The following is a 21,750-nucleotide window of genomic DNA, read 5'->3' as shown; positions in this document are numbered from 1 at the left end:
AGATAAAGAGGGTCATAAAAGCCATACAAAATATCTATACTGACTGGTATAATTATAGAGCAACTTGGTACATTGATGCATGGAAATTACTACAAGTGCCTAACACACTGCTTCAGAGATAACATACTCCCCTGGAATTGCTTCAGAATCAGCACAATGGGCTTACTTCATCTCATTATATTGTATACACTGAATCACAGAAGCTTTAATAAGGTAAGAGAATACCGTAATGATAAGTCCTGGAGGAAAGGTTTATATGAATAATGCACATTAGAGAATATTGCAGGTAGTTAAGAGTAACATTTGTTATTAACCACAGCAGTCAGAATAAAAACAAAAACAGCACAGAAAGCTGTGTTATTTAGGTAAACATAAATGGAGTCAGTAAATGTGATTCTTGCATGTGATTTAGGCCTGGGATTTTCAAACAGTTGTATCACAGATTCACGTATCAAGATCTGAAGTTATTAAGAGTTTTTTGCATTGTTCTGAAGTTTCTAAAAAAAACAAAAAGCCAAGAAAACCATGTAGCAATACTTAAAAAAAACCATACAATATATATAATGCTGACATGAGGAGTAGTTGTTTAGTTTTTGTTGTTGAGGCAAGCACTTGAATAGAGCATCCTTTGAGATGAGGGGGAATGAGAGGTTCACTACAAAAATCCTTGTCAGAACAATCTTCATCACCTATATGGTGCTATAACAGCATGTGCCCGAATCCAGGTCAAAGATTGTGATGGTGTGTAAACACTTGAATAGCTTATCATTAAATATTGTTTATGTAAGATGTATTTTTATAAAGTTGGTATCACGTTTGAAGAATTTTAACTGCTTACATGATCTTTTTCTGTTTCTCTGTAGGTGATTAACTAACTAAAAATCTGAATCTGAATAGTATCTGAATAGGATTACAATGTCTTTGCTTTCTGCCTGGTTTATAATATCAGTTCACAGCAATTAACTTGTCATTCCACTGGAAATGTACTTGCAGTCCATCCCATACCTTCACAAACCCTAAGACAATTTACATCAAATCAAGGACTTATAAAATACTGGAAATAAAGGACATTGAAACCCTATGATCTTCTCAAAAAAATTTTTTTGAAGCTGACAGCACAGGAGTGGAGGTTGAAGATAGATGTTTTGGAGGAAAAAAAAGCCAGATGTCAACGGAATTATAGTGCAGGTTGTCAGTGCAGGCAAGCATTTCACATGAGAAAAGTTTTCACTTCTTCTTTGAAAAATTATGTTTGACTCGAATGGTGTATCAAAGGCTTTAGTATGCACTACAGAACAGATGACAAATAATAAAGACATGCACTTTATCTGGGGAAGACTCATTATTAGAGAATAATAAAAGCATGATTGCCATATCTTTGAGATATTATACATCATTAGGGTTTTATGTCCATAGAAATAACATTCATTCATTTACAAAATGCTTCCTAATGTATTTATTGCACATGTCTGCCAAAAGATTCATTTGAGATTTATCCAGAAAACATCTGAAATCAAACAAAGTCACAATGTTTTTGTCCTTAAAAAACTACATCAACATAACTGTCATTTTGGAAAATAAACATATCTGCATAAATTGTTATAAGAAAGGCTTCTGCTCTATACTGATTATAGTTTTTTTAAATTTACTAAGTTTGCCAATACACTCTAAACTCTGGTGTACAAAACAGAGTTTTGTGCCGCTCAAGATGTTTTCTAGACTGGGTGACCCAGAGGTAATTAAAAGATTTTAAAAATCCTTTAGGGCTATACAAAAACTATGTTAAGCACATTGTGGGAAAGACTTAATTAAATTACTTAAGAAAGAAAGAAAAAGAAATAAATAAAGAATAAAGAATTGAGTGTAGCTAGACTTGTGCTCATAACATGAACATTTCTGGCAGTTAACTTTAGGGGCTAATTCAGGGGCCATTCTTTTACATAATTTATTTCCAAAGAATATTTTTATTTTCTTGTAATTATTGGCATAACTAATCATAATGTTAATATTATATAATAGTATTTAAAAGCAATAGTTATTTCAATTAGATGAATACTGTCCATATATTTTAAAAGACTTTTGATTATTTTGCCATCACAGATGTGGCAGTTATTATTAATCCATCACTTTATCACACTTTGGTAAAATGTGCACTTACTACTGACATACCGCTGGTACAGAAAATAGTAACTCGGAAAAGATTTATTTAAATGAAGGAAAAACTAGGACGGCCTCCCAAAGAGGAAACCACCCTTTGGTGGGCCAGGTGCCTCCGAACGGTGCTTAGCAAAGCATTAGTTTTTGTGTGCCTACTGTCAAAACTTCTTGTGATAAGTGCATTTGAAACACCTACAAACTCTTCCCCTGTAAAAGTCTGTAAACACTTGTAAGAAAGTAGCTGCTTTTGTAGTTGCTCGAATGTTTCAGGTTCTGGAGTTTTGAAACACTTTCTTTCAGCAATGTGCATTTAGATTTTGTCATTAGAGCCTATGTTCTACTTTTGCCGTTAATTTAGTGCTACACCGAGCCGTTAGTTTACCAGCCTGCAGCGGTCAAAAGAGGAATCAAAAGAGGCTGCACTGTTAATAAAGTTCTTTCCTCATACATGATAAATGTTACATTCGTTATGAATATTTTAGAGACACATGCAAATTTGATTCCAACTCAGTCTCGTATCTCTTGTAAGAGTCGGTAAGTGTGCCAGGGTCTTCTATTAAAGGGTCTTGTATTAAAAACGATTTCTGAAATGGTCTGCATGCTAGTATTTCCTTTTCTGGGCTGTGTCAAGGCGTTTGTCAACTGGTCGATCGACACGTGTTTTAACGAGTTTTTAAAACTAGTGTTTTAACTAATAACATCTCATTATATCTCATTTAACTAGGGTCACTAAACTCTGTTAGCCAGCCTCGCAATTTCCACATTCGGTTTATGTTCAGTGTATCTGTGAATCAATGATTTATAGTCAGACTTTGTTGCCGTGGCCTAGTTCTACATTGGCCCTTGTTAAAAAGAAAACTCTAATTGAAATGACCATTCGTCATATGTTTAAGTAAAGGTTTTAAAGGGACCAGGAGCATGGGCACAGGGGTCTGCTTTCAGCGCGCGACGTACGGATATTTTATATGTATCGAGTGACGTCAAGAGGAGTGTCGTCTGAAGCCGATGAAATAGGGCAAGCTGTAACGGCGCGAGCCACTCATAGCCGAAGAATGGACCGCTCATGCTAACAGTGTAAACGCCGAATGCGTACGTGCTTGCAGCCTTAATTAAATAAAGCCAACTGTCACGGAGAGAAATTGGCACGGGGGTAAAGAACTGAAGTTAGCGGGGCTTTTGGAGAACCTGCACCGCAAACGCCTGGCGGTTATTTACTCACCATTTCAGTCTCCCGTGGAATACGACAGGTAGGTAAACCACTGCTTATACGGGATCTTTTATGCGTATGTAATGGTACTTCTTATTTATTAGCTTCTTACCTATTGTACGATGATCCGATGGGTATGCGGTAAAATTCTAACATACATGTAATGAGGGCAGTATCTGATTTTATTTATAACTATTATTCGAAAAAAAAAAAAGAATACTGACGCATAGATTATGCTGTGTTCCAGTTCTATAAACTGATAACAGTGACAATAATTTGTTTTACCTAAACTTATTATACGTGAAATCTGAAGATATGACAAGAGGTTGTTTGGTCAAACTAATGTTCCACAACTAACATCAGTTTTAGTTTACTTGGCAGTTGGCATGTGCCGCCCTACCGACCTGTGTTGAATGTTGCTCCTGATTAAGCTGCAATTCATGCATCATATCTCTCAATCTGCCGTACGTACATTTTATGCGCTCAGGACCACTTGTGTAATCATAACCTGCGCTTTCTGATGTGCAGATAATTGCTCTATCATATTTACATAAATTGACGTTTGTTAGGGAAAGGTCCACCAAGACAATCATACGCTGTGTAATGGAAAGATTCATTACATCACAATGTCGACATCAAGCAGTTTTACACCTGAGATCTGCCTTGAAGCGCATGTTGTAATTTTGTAACATGTGTAGTATAGTATTTTAAATGACTAAATAACGGAGGAACACATTCAAAGTAATTTCCTTGTCCACCGTGATGCGTGGCTGAGGGAGCTATCCATGGTTCTGAAGATGTCCAATGACTCGCAAAAGCATTTGTAATACTACAGTGACTACTCCATTCTGGAGGAAAGTGTTTACACAGGAATGCGTTGTATTTTTATCCTAACCGTAACTGATGTCACGTAATCTGTAACGTTATTAACCAAGTTTTACAATTTATAACTTAATACAGGCCTGGTAGAGAGTACCACTTTTGCTGCACATTTATTTGTGTTGCGGATAAGATCCATGAAGTAGTTCAACCTGCACAGGCTATGCTGAATTTTGGATGTCATGCCTTTCTCCAGCTATTTTTCAAATGCATTTGCTAGTTTTCAGTTGCTATTGTTTTAAATGTATTTCTGAATAGTATGGTAGTTGACAACATCTGGCATAACTAATTAAAATAGCTTGTCATTTTGTTTTGAAAAGCACAGAAGTAACTTTATAAGTTTGAGTTGTGGCATGCAGTGCTGTCCTGTCCCTTATTAATGAAAATGATAAGAATCTTTATCAATGCTATATTTGTAAATTATTTATCTTGTACTTTGTATTGTTGCAAATATAATTATTTTGCATCTTTAATATATATTGTACATTCTCTTGGCACTCATTGTCCTTCTAAATATAATTACTGTTTACATTATTCAAATTGATTATAAGCTGTCAACTTCAGTTAGAAAATGATGTCAACAAACTTTTTTACAAAGTCAATATGGTTTTAAGCTAAAAATTATATTTGCAGACAAAAATACATTCTCAGCATGACTATAGCCATGTTCAGCTAATTTACTCTTTGATTATTGAGATATAACTCCTAATACAAGCTCTAAAAAGGAAAGTACTAATGTGAAAGGATTGCATTCAGAGTTTTAATTGGATCTGACTGTGGTTTTGTTATTTGCTTAGAGAGGATCTATTTGACTTTCTTGTGAAAACCAATACAAGCAGTTTGTTCAGGTCATCTACATGATGATAGTTTTATTTTAGCATTGTCTCATATTGGTTTGATGTTGTTTATTACAAGTGTGTTGAATTCATTATCTGTCTTTATAATCTGTCTCTGATACCTTTCACTCAGGTTCTATATAGCCCATGCAAATGGTTTTGTATTGCTTATTTGTGCTTACAAATACACTGACCCTTCTAAAGTACACAAGTATGCTAGAATACACAGAAGAGGAAACGCAAAATCCAACTTGTGCCTTAGAGGTTTACTGAGCTTCCTGCCATTTAGGAACTCTTTCCATCAATCCACGGAATTAAAAGTGACCTACAGCGCAATCTCTGTCCCACATTTCTGCTAGAAGCTATTAAAATGACCAGAACAAGATAAGAAGCTACTAGACCTATGAGTCTACAGCTATTGGAATCAGGTGCACTGTCAGGGTGTATTTCAAATACCTTGCGTTTGAAATTATAGCCTTCTGAACCGTTTGACTTATCATTCCTGCCCTCATTCAAACCTTTCTCACTAATGAAAGCTTGATACCATACTCATGAAAAACCATTTACTTCTGGGTATATAGTAATGGAATTTACCAAAATAATACACAATATTTTAAAACATATGTGACTGACTGACTGACTGAGATTTCAGAGTATTAGAAAATAGCATAAACAGACATTAAAACAAACAGAAAAAAAATAGTCTTAGTAATAACTTAAATACACTCATAGACCTATAAAAAATCAAACTGTTTGTAAACTTTACTTTGCTCTTAGTAAATCGTATTAGTTCTACTTTGGTAACACCCCACTGGCTCAAACTATGAGACAATTTATAAATGATAAATGTTAAGGTGATACAAGTTATACATGATAAGTTGTGAAACAGTTTTTAATTTTTTCACAAGATAAACTCCTAATAAACTGCTTATCCTTTGTGCATTCATGGAATGACACCATTCATTGCATTTTAATTTCAGGAAACACCATTTAGAAATTAGATGGTGACATATGTTGGCTAATGACACTCATTTAATTTATGAAGGTTTAATAATGATCTGTTAATGAAATTTTGAAGTAAGAATGTGAAGTGGACATTATATTTAATAAAAGTTAATGAAATCAGTTAAAATGTTAATGGAACCTAGATGTAAAAATCTTACATGTGTACATTTATAAGATAATAAACCTTGACAGCTATGTCAAAACAACCAGAAAAAAAATGCATCAAGCACCAGATCTGGTACTTGGAGGAGTCTGTTTCAGCTAGCTCCTCAATGCCGTAGCATTTATTTTTCCATTCTTTTTTTCTCTTTTTCTAAAACAAGCGCAGTTTACAGCCTTATCTTTCTATTGCTTAGACTGCATAAATCCACTTCAAATAGGTCTGTATGTCATTTTATCATTTTAAAACTTATGCCTGCTTTGCCTGTTAACCTAGGGTCAGTGATAGCAATGAGAAAAATGCAAGAGCATACAAGCTACCGGAGAACTTGATTTCATCAACTTCATCGGCTGTATTAGCTATACCCGTACAGTCACTAAATGTGAAGAGGAGGGTACATGTGCTGCAAAAAAGCCATGAATTCAAGTTAAAAAAAAAACGACACTTTTGTAAAGAGAATTTTTTTTATACTATGCGTTTTGAGATATTGTTTTGCTTGTGTCACTCCTAGAATACTGATTGATTTTAGGAATATGGAGGGACTTCCTGTTCAGGTTTATATTTCATATAAAAATCCTCGAGGATAGCACTTGGAAGAATGACTGAAAATGCATTTCCAAAGAGGTTGCGGTGTAGCAGTTTCTTGGGAGCTGATGAAGGTTTCATTAAAAAAAGTTATAGACTACATAGAATTAACCTGAAAGCCTCAAGCATTAACTGGACAAACAAGGTGTTTAGATAACGTTAGTCTTATGCATATTTGGTTAGCTGCACATATATAAATATTAATAGATAAATATAATTTGACACTTGACACTGCTCCTCCAAATTCACAGACAGGCCTCTATATGTAAGAGGCATATTTTAAAGATTTCTATATCACCTTAAGCTGAGCTATGAAAGTTTCTTTTAGGCATCTGGAACAAAGAGCTGTTGTTCGCATTCAGTGAAGATGGTGTAAAAATCACAGAGTGTGACTTTGGCCATTCTGTCTGTTATGACCTCAGATTTCTTGCTGAGGTCATATTGCTGTCACATATCTCATTTGCAGAGTTTTAAAATATAGAACATCTCACTCATGCAGATGGGTGGGTACGCTAAAAAGCTCTCATAGCTGAGTGCATTCTGGACACGCGGCATCCGTATGGTAAGCCGGCTGGCAGAAGATGCACTCTGTGCTGTGTTCTCTTGGCTGGAGTCCCTGGCTTTCACCGCATGTGAGTCAACCAACTCCAAGCAGGAGCAGAGGCATGGCAATGACAGGTGCATTCTGAAGGAACGCCTTGATCTGCTACCTGCTAATAGAGAACACACAGCGCGCACAGAGCTATCGCTAACTGGATTGGTTGCACCATTACTGTTGTCAGATATAAAGGGAAGCAGTAAAATCAACAGCCTCATCTCTGTTTGCACACTAATAATAAATAGTGAAGAAGGTCCAAAAGGTTTCCATTCTAAACAAATCACTATTGATTTTGTGTCAGTGGCAGAAGGGACTAGACAGACAGCTTGCACATATGTCAGTGATCACTGTTTCATGTTTATGTAAGCAGATATGTACTTACAATGGGTGCAGTCAAGAAAACCCACAAGTTTATTGCATCCACCATAAATTCAACAGCATCGTTGATCTAATAAGCACCTGTCTGAGTCACTGAGATGAAGCCTGTAATGGTGCTGGATTTTAGTGCCACAAATCAGGGCACCATCTGACCGCATTGCTGAATTAACTTCACAAGGACAGTGTTTCCCCTCATTGTCAGAAACCTTTCACCACTCATATTTTGTGGGAGTTAAATTTTTTAAGGTTAAATTGTCTTCAAAGATCAAAGTAAAAGTTATATTAAAAGTCTAACAATGAACAAAAATTGACAAAGGTAAAAAAAAAAATACCATCATGCTTTTTTAACTTTTTCAGAAACTCATTTCATGGAGGACAGCTGTAGTAGCAATTATTGCCTGAGGAGAGCCATCTCAATAGTGTTGCAGAAGTGTCTAGTGTCTAGATTAATTAGTTGAGTGGTGATAAGTTTTGACAGCGCTCGTCTGTCTGGGCTGTATTTGCTTGTGACTTTGAGTGTCAGGATACTTTTTTTTCACATTGGCTGTGTCACGTTTTTCTCCCTGCAACAGGCCGACACTGATGGGCGGGCTGGGCATTTGGACGCTCCCCATCTTGTTCGGAGCCTCTTTCTGGCAGCTCTGTGACGGACATGGTGGTGTTGAAATGGCGAACAGAGCAGACGGTGTCCCCGAGGGACTTCAGCAACTGGTGAATACCCTCACTTGTTCTCTCCATGTCTTTGCTTGCTTTTCTCAGTTTCTTGATTCTTATGATTTATGGTTTTATCTTATGGTTTCTTGATTCTATTCAATAACAAATTCAATATAATTTCATCATATCACATGAGAGTGATCTGACAATTTATTTTTAAAAAGTAACTGATTAAAAATGATTTTCTTTATTTACACTTATTGTGCCCCCCAAACTGTTACAGAATAATATAAACATAAAATTCAGTTGTCCTAACAGTGTTTCCCCATTACTTCTATGTTCTGTTAGCGAAGATTACCCGTGGCTAAGTCACCCCTCACACACAGAGAGCAAAAGCAGGAAATGCTCAGCAAGAACATTAAATTTATCAAGCTGACACTCTCACTACACCACTTTTTTTTTGCTCTGAAACGAGTCCCTTTCAAATTACATTTTCTCATATTTGCATAACACAACCTTATGATCGTTTGCTTCGCAATATGTCCTGCTCTCTAACTTAGTACTTTTTTCCCTAGTGAGATTTTCTTCCATTTCTTACAGCACACTCGAGGATTTGATTTTACGCTGCATGCAGGCAATCCTCACAAGCCTCTCTAAATCAATTGTCCCACAGACCTGTGAAGCAAATGGAGGCTTGTTTCCTACCTTCATCCACAGTTGTTTTCCCCCCTAAATTCTTTGTGCAATTAAGCATGAACCCCTCTGGTCTGTTTTCACTCTGTCTTGCCCGTGGGGTGCCATGTTCTCAGGGTAGTGAGGGAATGTCACTGCATTGCATTCCCCACTTCTGCAACCTTAATCCCACTGCGCAGACAGACAACCAACCCAACACTGGAGAAGGCTGGGGCGTAATGGATGTGAGCGGTTCATACCCTGTGGTGAATTGGAACAAATGAAGGTGGAATACTTTGCGGGCACAAATTGTCTGTGCCAATACTATGAAAAAGAAAAAAAAAGAAAAGACAGCATTATCCGCAGTATTTACCCGTATCTGGTAGTTAATTGACTGTAGTTGGGTTTCAAAGGGATTCCTTTTAACTTAAGAATAAACTAATAAATAACTTAAGAATAAGATAATAAATTCAGCATCCTCACATATAATATTAAATCTGATTCAATAAATGATAATTTTACTTGCTTTGGTCAGAACTCATTTATATACTTGATAAAGACTTGTAGCTATCATAAAACCTAGGACCACTTGCAGTTAGGGTATGTTTATAAAATATACTGACTTTATAGACTTATGACTTATGTAGTGTTAGTCATTCATAAGAAAAATGACTTTCACCATACACACACACACACACACACACACACACACACACACACACACACACACACACACACACACATACACACACTGCCATCTGTCACAATCTACCTTACATATCATGATCATAATGATTTATAAGTATGCCTAAACATGTTCTGAAACTGGTTCCTTTAAAATTGTAATTTGTTGTTTTTTGTTATTGTTTTGTTATAGGAACATGTACAATCAAACTGATATGAGTGCAACATTTTAATTTTATCAATATTTAGTACATAACTGTCTTATGGGGCTTAAAATGTGTATGTCCTAAGATAGTATGATCTAAAGTGATCTAGATGAAGGACTCTTAAAGGTGGCTTTCAAGTGTATGCACCACTGAGCAGATCTATAGAATATAAATCGAAGCAATCTCCGAGTCTAGGTGCATATATGAAAAGCCTCCATTTTAAAAGGATCCATTAAAAAGAAAACATACTTTCATGTAGGCATCATAGTAAATGTAGCAGGAAATCTAGCAAAAAGGGCTTTTTAAAGAGTTCTAAGGGTCACCATTCTGCAGTATGGACTGGAGGAAGATCAGGGTATAACAGAGTATTTTGTATATAACAGATCTTTAGAGTACTCTAAAGTACATTTTGTAAAGTGTCTCCCAGACTCCAGTGGCAGAGAAGACAGTACTGTAGTATATGAACATCTCTTTCATCCAATTCATGATACAAACTACAACTAGCCTAATGCATATGACATTTTATTTCCTCAAAATGACCTATTCTATTCTAACCCTGAAATAGAAGAGACACCAGCAAGCAACAATACCCCTGAAAATGTATAGATTTATGTGTGATATGTGTTGATACTCACATTACTGAACAAGCTTTAGCAACACCCTAAGTCTCAGTAATTAACACACTTCTTTTGCAGTCTGTTGGGTACACAGGCAGACAAGCATTAAGAGAAACAGGATAAATAGCGTAGGGCAAAAAAAGAAAAATCAATTTATAATTAAATAAACAAATTATAACAAGTTATGAAATAACAAATTATTTACATAAAAAAAGAGCAGTCTAACATGACTCAGAATTGTTTTTTGTTGAAACCTTGTTGAAAATAGTTCACGAAATGATGTTATGGGAAATAAATTAAGTGAAATCAAAAATTTTGCATGTATCATTTTATGGTCAGTTTTGAAAAGGGTTTTGAATTTAATTGACATTATAGTAACACAAGGGAATTAATTCATTAGAAAGTGGGATAGCACACATATATTTAGCATGGTGGTTTATTATTTACGTGACATCAATAGAACGTGCATCATGACTATGACCCTGGTCCTAACTCTTTTGAAGTTGACTTACTGGAATATCTATGAGCTGTACCAACAATTCTAGACTATTGGAACTGTTCTCATTGTCTAGCAAGAGTGTAAGAAAGTGTTAGCATAAGGAATTGGGAAGTGGGGTATTATCAGGGAGCAGATTTCCTCAGTTCCTGACCCTTTGTGGCCTTCTATCACAGGGGAGATTAACACTTTAATTTGGCAAATATCTGTGCATGTAAAAGCTTTTTCGGCCCTGTGGTCCAACCTCTTTGTCTCACTTCATCTTCAGAGCAGACATGTCCAAATTACAGTTAATCAAAAATTACTTATGGAATAAACTGTGACCATAAATAGCCTGGTAGCATGTGGCAAACTCTCCATTTAATGACATGCAATAAATTCCAAAGCTGGCAACCTTAGAAGCCTTACATTGTGCATTCTGGCCATTAATCATCAATGTAAATCCTTGCTCTGCGTCCCAGTTTTACAAAACAGTGAAATCTTTTTTTGAACATAAAGAGCATAAATGGGTTTCTTAACTGTTACCTCGCCATTAGACTGACAAATAAATACAGAATATGCCTTTTTAGTTTTTGATGTTGTTAGATCTGAGTAATTGATATTTTCGGGGTTAAACAATTATTGCAATAGTGCACACACGCTCATAGTAATCATAAAAATACATTAGGAGCCTCTTGCTCTTTTGAAGTATAAAGCATGTTTGAGACAAGTGAGAACCTTTATGTAACCATGCAACATTAATGATTACATCTCATTCAGTCATGTTATGGTAGACGGGAAAGTCTAGTGTGGGAAATCAATTACCATAATGTAATTAGATTGGTCTCAGCGGTGAGATATCAACTAGCCTAATATTTCATGCTTCAAATTGGACTTTTACAATGAATATCTTCTTGCAGTTAATGATAATTCACAATAAATGTCTTATTCAGTTAATAATGCATAGTTGTTATGTTTGAGTTGAACTGTATATAGCCACCCTAAACTCAATAATCTACTGAAAGTATCCATTTACATCTGAAATAGAAGTAATAACAAAACAACAACAACACTTTTTTGCATGTGATTATCTTCATTTAGTATTTAGGTTACCTGAAATGCTCCTGTCAGCGTGTTATTCATGTGTTTGTGTTTTTAATATTTCATAAAATCTGGCAGGCTCAGCCAAATGCAGTCTTTATGCAACTTATTTACTGAACATGAAAACACAAGAAAAGGAGTTTGTCATGCTTCTGTTGACACCCAGCCAGAAAGACACCCACACTCTCACCAATCACACCCCTCAATTACTTCCTTGCTGCCAATCACCCACTTATTGATTGATCATTCACACCTGTTCCCTATTACATTCCACCTATTTATTCCCACAGGTACTATCCAACAGCGCTTTGCATCAGCCTCTGTAGAAACTAATGCATTGCTCTCTACTCTGTCTTCAAGGACTGCTCTGTGTTGTTTAAACACCTTTTTATTCTTTGCTCAAATAAACCTGCCTTCAACCTGTCCTCATGCCTTGTTCCTCTTTCACTAACATATCACAGTTATTGTAGACCACTGGCAATGAAATTATGCTTCAAAATATTATATTTGAATATATATATATATATATATATAAGGATGCTTGGTTCCATTTGTGAAAGCAGCCAGGTCCATGTGATTCCATGGCCAACTCTCCTCCTCCTGACAGATTATTGTGACCTGGGAGGTGAGGCAGGATGCACAGACGAGCCGTGTTGCACACACAGGCGTTTATTTAATACACGCAACAAAATGATCACAACAAAGACTGCTAAACATGAATGAATGCTACTCAACAGCACAATTAAGCACACTGCTTATGTGGGGTTAAACACCAATGCCTAAACAGGACTTTATATTCATGCACAGTAACGATGTAAAATGAGGAACAGGTGTAATACATGGGAAGGGCGTGGCCATGCAAATGAACACACACACACACACACACACACACACAGGGAGATGTATGGGAGGAGGGGGCTGTCCTGGGACAATTATTAAAATAGTGATTATCGAATAATTATTAAACTACTTGTAAATGTTGCCAGTGAGGCCTGAGGGTAAAATACACCAGTCTACCTCTGTGGTATGCCAGCTCCCTTTGTTCTATTGGCCACAGTCAACACATGATTTTTCAATTAAGTAATTTTTTTAGCTTCCCCCTCATTATAATCAGATCCGAAGTGACTGATCACTAATCGATTATTAGTGGTAGTGGCTATTAATGTGCGGTGGCTTCACTATGCACTAGCACGGAGGCCCTTCAGGCCTTGCCCAGACAGTCATTACATCACATGTCAAGTGGAAGAGCAGGATGTGGTGCAATTATATCAGGCAGCTCTAAAGCTCCAGACTAGGCAAAATCGGAGAAGGGCTACAAGCAGTTACAAGCACTGCTGAAGGGTGCACCACAAGCCAGTCTGGAAAACTGGCTGGACTTTGATTATCTTTTGTACATGAAGTGGTTGTGTTCAGCTTTAAACACATCCTATATTATCTTTTCAGAACTTAATAATAAAATAAAAGTAAAGAAAATAATATTCACATACAATAAAATCTGCTTGTTGTGAATAAGACCTGATTGCTTGCTTGTGCTATGCTTGTATTTATTGGAATACTCCAGACCTACTGTTAATGAATACACATGATTTCAGTCTATCGGCGTAAACATTATTAAATCTTCAGCATATCGAGTAACCCTAACTGTCTTGTGTCACCATGTGTTCATCAATACTGTTCCAGTTTAGAGCTATGTTAAAGGGAACTACTGACTCATTCTCATATAACAAAGGCTCATTGTCATTCCCATTAAACTTCCATCATTCCATCATCAACTCTGCTTCCTGGTGCCCGTGGAATGCAGTTCTGTAGTTAAGACAGACAGGTGGCAGAAGAACAGAAGGTTCGAGTGCATCTCAGTAATTGCCATGATTCTCAGCCATGATGCTGCAGTATGAAAACTCCCCTAAGGGCAACCAGGCTTTCTGAACTGGCAGACCTGAAAAACTAACAGACAAATGCTTTAGCAGTCTAGGCTTTCTGAAAGATAGCCTTTTTAGAGGCACTGGAAGGATTCTGCGGGCCTGAGTAAAGACATGGCTGCTTTAGACTTTTGATTCAAAGAAGTTCCACTGAACCAAAACACAGACATTTGGTGCAAGTTAGCTGTAAAGTCCTAGACTGTTTACAAATGCACACTTCCTGCTTCCATTTGTTTTCATTTCCACTGGGACCTAGGATCACAGTCCTGTAAGCATATATTACTTTACTGTAAGGCTTTATTATAAGCTTATAGGTGTGAGTGTGCTTTGCATGCAAAAGATCTATCAGTCATTTTTATAGCAAGCAAAGCTTTTTTTTGATAAGGTAATTTGACAGTGATCCTGATAAAAGCATTAATACAACCTTTTTAGTGTTTAATATTTTATTCGGACTGAATATGTCTTATGGAATTGGTCTTTCTGTGCTAATTTTGAGATGGTAATCCAGAAAGCAGGTAAAACTAATATCCATTGTAAGTTCGAACTAGTGAGTGGCTAGAATAAAAAAAGGTAGTTGAGTACACAATATGGCAATTTAGATGCAATAAATTCTAGCCTCTAATGGGGTAGTGTGTCTAGGGTAAGCTCTACTGGGTAGTTCTTTAATGTGAAAGGTCATGACTTTGGAGAACCATTGTTTAGTTTTCCTACATCATGTTAATAAGCTTTTGCCTCTTTTATTGCAGCAATATGGAACATCTGAGAAGAAACCCAGCCAATGTAAGTAAAATGTCTCTAAGTAATTAAATATTTTTTGCATCTTCATTTATATGCAGTTGACTGTAAATATTGTCTGATTGTCAGTGGTCATCATGCGAGATTTTTTTTTTCCATCATAAACTTTCCACATGCGAGATGTCCATAACTGATTAAAGTCTTTACACTTGAAGTCTTTACATAGCAACTGCTGGCATATGCAAAGACAAACCCAGTTTTTGCTATTATTGCACATTCTTCTTTTTGCTTTGACTTTCTTTACAGCAAAGCGATTCTAGATTGTGCTTGTTCGAGTTGTGTCTCTGTTTGTATCTGGTACATTAGGATATTTTTGCAGCTGAAAAAAATTAAATGTTGCAATTTTAACCACAGCTTACTTTTATTTTGTGAAACCTAAAAATACTGAATTAATTACATTTACATTGATTACATTGCTTACATTGATTTGAAATATTGTCAGTGTTGCTTTGCCAATTTTATATGTGTGTGCGATAGCTGGTAGAGACCTGACAAGAAGACTGATATAGGCATATTATTGGCAAGCTATATCAGGCTTTCAGTGGATCCAGTGCCACTATTTCTCTTCTGTGAGGTACATATCTAGTAGATATGTGACTGCTGCTCAAATTCTTTGCAGCACCTCCCATACTCAGTTGTTGATTCAGTTTCCTTCATTCCCAGAGCTATTTGCAGAGTAAAAGAAACTGTCCAGCTTGGACAGCCAGCCATATAGAGCAGATCTAAAGGATAAATAGACACAGGTAAGGGAAAGTCCTTTTGCAGAAATATTTTCTTTCTTCACTGGTGTAGAATGATGGTATTTTTCCTTAATATACCATAAATATTCTAAGTGACTACTAATTCCTGGAAGTCTTTTGGGACTAATTATTCACTGTCAAATGGACATCACAACGACCACAAAACAAGCAAAGAACCCCCAATCCAGTTTTTTTTTTCCCTCTCAGATGGGAATTATATTGTTAATTTGTGTCCCCACCCAATTTTTTTCACATTAGGTTTCTTCCCTGAGAAGATAACCATCATGCCTATGTAAATGTCAAAGCAATAATGCGTTAAGACATCACCCCCACTGTCCTCAGCCACCCGTCATAAATAAATAGTCTGTGGCTGGGGCATGCCAGGTCATCTTAAAGACCATTGGAAACAGCCAAGTTACAGGAGAAACAGTTTTAAGAAGCTTCCTTTTGTAGTCCAATACAAGGCACAATTAAATCTTTAAAATGTATCTGCTGAAATACTGTAATTCATTTGGCTTCGGGAGGCTTAATGCAGGCTTTCTTACCATCGTAAATTAAACAATAGCACGAGGCAAACATGGTTAAGCAGCCCTGTGGTTCATTTAGGTGGTAATTGGAATGGAATTAGATAGGGCATGAGCTGCCAGTGGGGTTTTGTAACAAGCTCTAAGTGACTTAGCCAGAGGGCAGACGAGAGGGCGGAAAGCCTAGAGAAGACAAGCCTATTGTGAGAGATCAAAAAGTTTGGAGAGTAAAAATTGGGAGAGTGGGTAACAAAATAAAAATGGAAAATAAATTGCTACTTTGAAAGCACTTTTCACTTGGCAGCACTCAGACAAATTATGGCTGTATAAACAAAGCATATTTGTGTGGACATAAGGGCTTGTTTTTTGTTTTAAAGGACACTATAGTCAATTTAAATTTAGCGTTAAACCCTAAAATATGTTAGTGCATGCAAAATGTTAATATCTTGTACAGTAAATGTGCATATGTTGAAGCATCTTTGTTATACAGAAATACAAGTAATAACTGAACCTGAGTATCTTAATGTTTTATTTCATGAGAAATATTTGATGTAAGGAGGTAAACAGGTTTATTCATACATGTAGTACTATAATGGTAACACCAGATGTAAACTTGCTCTGAGTACTTTACCTATTAGATCAGGGAGCTCAATATTGGAGGCTATTGTTAGATATTACTGAGCAATGTCACTTATAAGTCACTGTCATCTCATTCAACCATAAATCCCTAGAGATGTATAATTTCATTATACTGAGGCCTAATAAAGTGCACACAGTGTACAGTCCATAAAATATACCATCCGAAATCAGTGAGCCATCAGAAAGTTAATCAAAATGTTAAATTATGACTGCCAAGGAGGAACATCTCTCTGCCTCGTAGGGGTTGTAAGAAAAGTTGTAACATTCCCAAGTCTCCTAAGAGGTGGCAAAGCAGCAGTTTTTATACATACCATTAAATGTTTGTCAAGATACAAAAAAGATACATTTTTTTTGGAAAGCTGTAGCGTGAGGCAGTTTACACAAATCATGAACCTGCACTTTTTTTCAGGTATTGATTTCTATTTGAGCTTGATTTGGTGAGTGTATTCAACTGGAGGCTTTTCAAGTATAACTTTATTTTAAAAAGTTTAGAGGAAAGGACAGAAAATTGGGTTGTGGTCATTTGTGCATACATTTTAAGCAGTTTGCTGTTTCATGTAAGAACTCTGTTCAGTTGAAATCAGTTAATAAAAGTGTTAAGTCCTTATTCAGGCAAACAAACTAAGCAGTCACAGCACATTTTTATCATGAATCCCTTCATCTCTCTCTCTCTCTCTCTCTCTCTCTCTCTCTCAGAAAGGGTTTGAGACTAAGTCATGTAGGAAACCTCATGGGGTGAGGTCCTCTGTAACACTTTGTCACTCAGCAGAGGACAAAACGTATTTGCATATCTCGGGGGAAGTGGAAATATTAATCAGCTGCTGTCGCACCAGAATTCATGATTCAGTAAACAGCAAAAAAAAAAAAAAAGGTTTGAATACTGACAACATGCCTGATGGGTTACCAAGGCCATGTTCATAGTACACAAGATGAGGTTGAGATGGCCAAAAGAAGTGAAACTAAGCTATTGTTGCACTCAGTGAATCTGTTCTCAAGTCTAAATAAAGGATTATTTAAAGTTTGCTAAAAAGAAACAAAGCCAGATCAATGACATTGTGTTGATGAAAATGCTCTACTAGGATTCATGCATTTTTAACAACTAAAATGTCATAGGTTACTTAAAATCATTCTGTTAGTGGTTCTAGTCTGTATTGACAGGAGAGAGTTAAGATGTAATCTGTAACATGACGATGTTACAGCCTTCAGGGGAAGGAATAGATTCCCCAATTGCCTGATAGAGATTTTGCAACTGGCAGTCAGCCCAGAAGTGAGGAGGCAGGGTTGAAATACTGCATGAAGAGTGGGCCAGAGTGTCATTAATAATTAGCACTACAATACATGCACTGATTGTTCAAAGTGAGTTACTGCATGAGAAGCCAGTGAACTCAGAATGCCAGCTGCTTCAGCAGACTCTATTAGGATTAGTAGACAGACTGCATTAATATCAGTATGTACAAGCATGGTATTTGACTGCATATCAGTACTTCTGATATGCATTAGGAATGTTGCCTGAGGTTTGTATTGTAATAAGTACTACATATTCCCCAAGGATTCTAGGTTTTTGCTAGCATACTTTTCTTCAAATATGGTTTGATAAAGTTGTGTACATGCTCCTAAATGTAATGCGTACATGCACATACATCTACAATGATACATTTTTTTTAACATGCTTATTATAGTGCTTTTTTCTAATTTTATAGACTTACACATTTTTGGCACTGTAAATGACACCATATGCATTCCACTGTACTGATGATTACAAGTTAGGCTTTCTTAAAAGCCATTGGCAAAGTTGATTCTGAAAAGTGTAAGGATCTGGTGGTGAAGGATATACAAATTCACAGTACATGTTTTCTGCAATAATGTACTGAATTAGAAAACTCTACATTGAACTGTGATTGTACAATACTGTCACAACTCCTATTTTAGAGGCTAAATTTTAATACTACATTTAAGGTCGGGTCCTGATTCTCATATAGCTGCCATGTTGTCAGTTTGGATACTTTTAGATTTTACCATATCCTTATGTTTTGATTTATTGACAGGGTGACCAGTTTAAAAACTGTTTAGGCCTAGACTTTTTTATTCTAGTATATAATCATGCATGTTCTATATTAAGTCTAGTATATAATCATGCATGTTCTTACAGATGTTAATACAAAATATTAGAAACTGGACAGCTTTTTTAGCATTTTAGAAATACCCTGCTTATCTTTCCTTTATATTCCCTTGATTGGAGAGTTCTTTACTTAATTTACTTAAGAGCAACAAAGACCTACATCCACTTAATGTACTAGAGTGCTTTTTCAATCTCTTTAAACATTCTTTTGTATTTGATAAAAGGTGATATTTTTATCTTTTATGTTATATATAAGAATCTTTTTAGCTATTACATTTGATAACTAATAGCACAAGTGATAAACTGATCTTTGTTGTGGAAGCTTAGAAAGTAGTTGTGACATTTAGGAGTGAACGAGCAAGGTGTACGTGAGAGACAAAAAACAAAGGCAAACACAGGACTGAACTAAGGGCAAATTTGTAACAGAAACAAGAAGCTTGAGCAAAAGGTGAACAAAGGCGAATGAGAGACTGAATAGTCTTGGAGTTTGTAGGCTTGCAAGATGTGTTCTCATACAAGGAGAAGGTCAACGTGAAGCACTGAGGAGATGGTCCTGTGGGCTTAAATAGGGAAGATGGAATGAAGTACAGTGTGTGTGCTAATTAATAAATATGGGATTGTGAATGTGGAATGTGGTTGTGTTTCATAATTGGTGGAGGGACTCGTGACTGACGGGCTGGAGGTGTCTGACTGGAGGAGAGTGAATGGGGCTGTGTGTGTGTGTTTTGTTGGGAGTGGAGTGGAGCGTGATATATAGAATTCATATATGCAAAGTAAAAGCATATATTTTATGAGCTGGACAAAGCATATGTGCTTGTTTCCAGGGTTTTTAAGGTTTCAGTGCTTATTTGGTACATGCAACCAGTGCAAGCAATAAAGATTTCTAGAACCATAATTTTCCATGGCCTACTGAATTAAATACATCATGCCTTTGTAGACAGCATTCACAGCATAGACAGCATTCACTATGCTCAACAGTGCCATCTCTAAACACTTGGGGGGCATATGAGTTATCTTGCATACTACCTAGTTATACACACATAGAACCACTAGTGGCCTGGAACAGTAGAGGTATGAAGCCTAAATTCTGGGCTTATTATAACAGTTTTGCTAGGTGTTATTACATTTTGTAGCTGTTATTGACATATAGAGTTCTGATAAGTATTCTTCCTGTCAGAGAGAGGTGGCTTTATCTGCAGATCTGTTTGATGCAGGGGTGTTATGGGAAATTACTTTTTCCAAGCACTTCAGGAGAGTACCACTCTTGGCATTTACATTTACATTTACGGCATTTAGCAGACGCTCTTATCCAGAGCAACTTACAAAAGTGCTTTGTCATTTACTCATAGAATGACTGGCAGCAGTCATTCATACATGTCTCCTTTAATAGTTTTGGTTTCACCTTTGGGCAGCAGTTTGTTTTTTTTCTGAGGGGTGGGCGGCGGGGGGGGTATGTAGTATGATCAATATGAAATGATAATGTAAATTACCTATGGAATTCTATCAGGCCTCTTAAATAATAAATCTCAGAGACAAACAAATGCTGTGCAAGTTAGCAAATTAGGTTGTTCATACAGAGTGTGATGTTTTCTGTGTTCAAAATCATGCCACACAATGAATGATAATAATAACAACAACAACAAGCGGCTGCACTGTATGTGGGTGGCTTCTATGGTTCTCACTGGAATTAAAACACTGAATTATTTATGAACAGGCAAACGTGAATCTGACTCAGATGGCAGAGTAAGCACAGCATCAGCTCTCTCTCTCTCCACCCTCAGTTTAGTATGTAGTGCAGTTCGGTCTAATTGAAATATGTTGGAATGCCCCAGAAAGTCAGGCGTATGATTAGCTTAAAGATCTTCTAAATCTTTTAAGAGTTAAACGTGGAGAAATCACATTATGCTTTACTGATCTTAGAAGGTAATAAACTGTGTAGGAAAAGATGTCTAACTGGTCAGTCTCTATACTTTATATCCATTATTTTTTAACTGAGCTCTTTCTCTCTCTGATTTACACCCATATGATGCCAAGAAGCATCACAAAATGCCTCCTCTCATTTTTCCTGTTCTTGAACACAAATTAGTTCCTTTGATCTTCCATTCATCCCTGTGATTAAGTTGCAGCAGTAGTTTTAAAATATTAGAAACTGGACAGCTTTTTTAGCACTTTAGAAATACCTTGCTTATCTTTCCTTTATATTCCCTTGATTGGAGAGTTCTGTGGATTTGGTGGACTGTATGGATTTGATTCGTTCAAGTAATGAGCTACAGCTGCACATATAGCTGCAGAGCAACTATTCCATTTACTTAAGAGCAACAAAGACCTACATCCACTTAATGTACTAGAGTGCTTTTTCAATCTCTTTATACATTCTTTTGTATTTGATAAAAGGTGATATTTTTATCTTTTATGTTATTTATAAGATTCTTTTTAGCTATTACATTTGATAACTAATAGCACAAGTGATAAACTGATCTTTGTTGTGGAAGCTTAGAGAGTAGCTGTGACATTTAGGAGTGAAGGAGCAATGTGTAAGTGAGAGACAAAAAACAAAGGCAAACATAGGACTGAACTGAGGGCAAATATGTAACAGAAATTAGTTTGTTTGATCTTCCACCCATCCCTGTGATTAAGTTGCAGCAGTAGTTTTAAAGTCTCAGCCTGCTAGACAAGGCATTTCACCATTGTGTGCAATAAAGAAATCCCTCAATTTTGACACCGATATAGTGACTTCAAATGGCTCCCTTAAGTTCGCACCTGTTTCCCCCCGCCCTCTTCTCCCATATGGACCTAATTT

At 36.4% G+C, this 21,750-nt stretch overlaps 1 protein-coding gene across 1 annotated transcript in view; it reads left to right on the top strand.

The window, feature by feature from the left end:
• The first annotated feature begins 3,219 nt into the window (after positions 1 to 3,219).
• fstl4 (follistatin-like 4) overlaps positions 3,220 to 21,750 on the top strand; it is a 118,473-nt gene continuing 99,942 nt past the window's right edge. Inside the window, exons 1-3 of the mRNA XM_027011011.3 lie at positions 3,220 to 3,404; positions 8,378 to 8,516; positions 14,880 to 14,913. Coding sequence (XP_026866812.3) covers positions 8,388 to 8,516; positions 14,880 to 14,913 — 163 coding nt within the window. The 5' untranslated portion in view covers positions 3,220 to 3,404; positions 8,378 to 8,387. The remainder of the gene's footprint in view (positions 3,405 to 8,377; positions 8,517 to 14,879; positions 14,914 to 21,750) is intronic.

Source organism: Electrophorus electricus, chromosome 8 (genome assembly GCF_041902795.1).
Source record: "Electrophorus electricus isolate QZ-2024a chromosome 8, ASM4190279v1, whole genome shotgun sequence".
Classification (NCBI taxonomy): domain Eukaryota; kingdom Metazoa; phylum Chordata; class Actinopteri; order Gymnotiformes; family Gymnotidae; genus Electrophorus; species Electrophorus electricus.
Note: the sequence above shows the minus strand (reverse complement) of the source record. Positions and strands in the feature narration are given on the sequence as shown.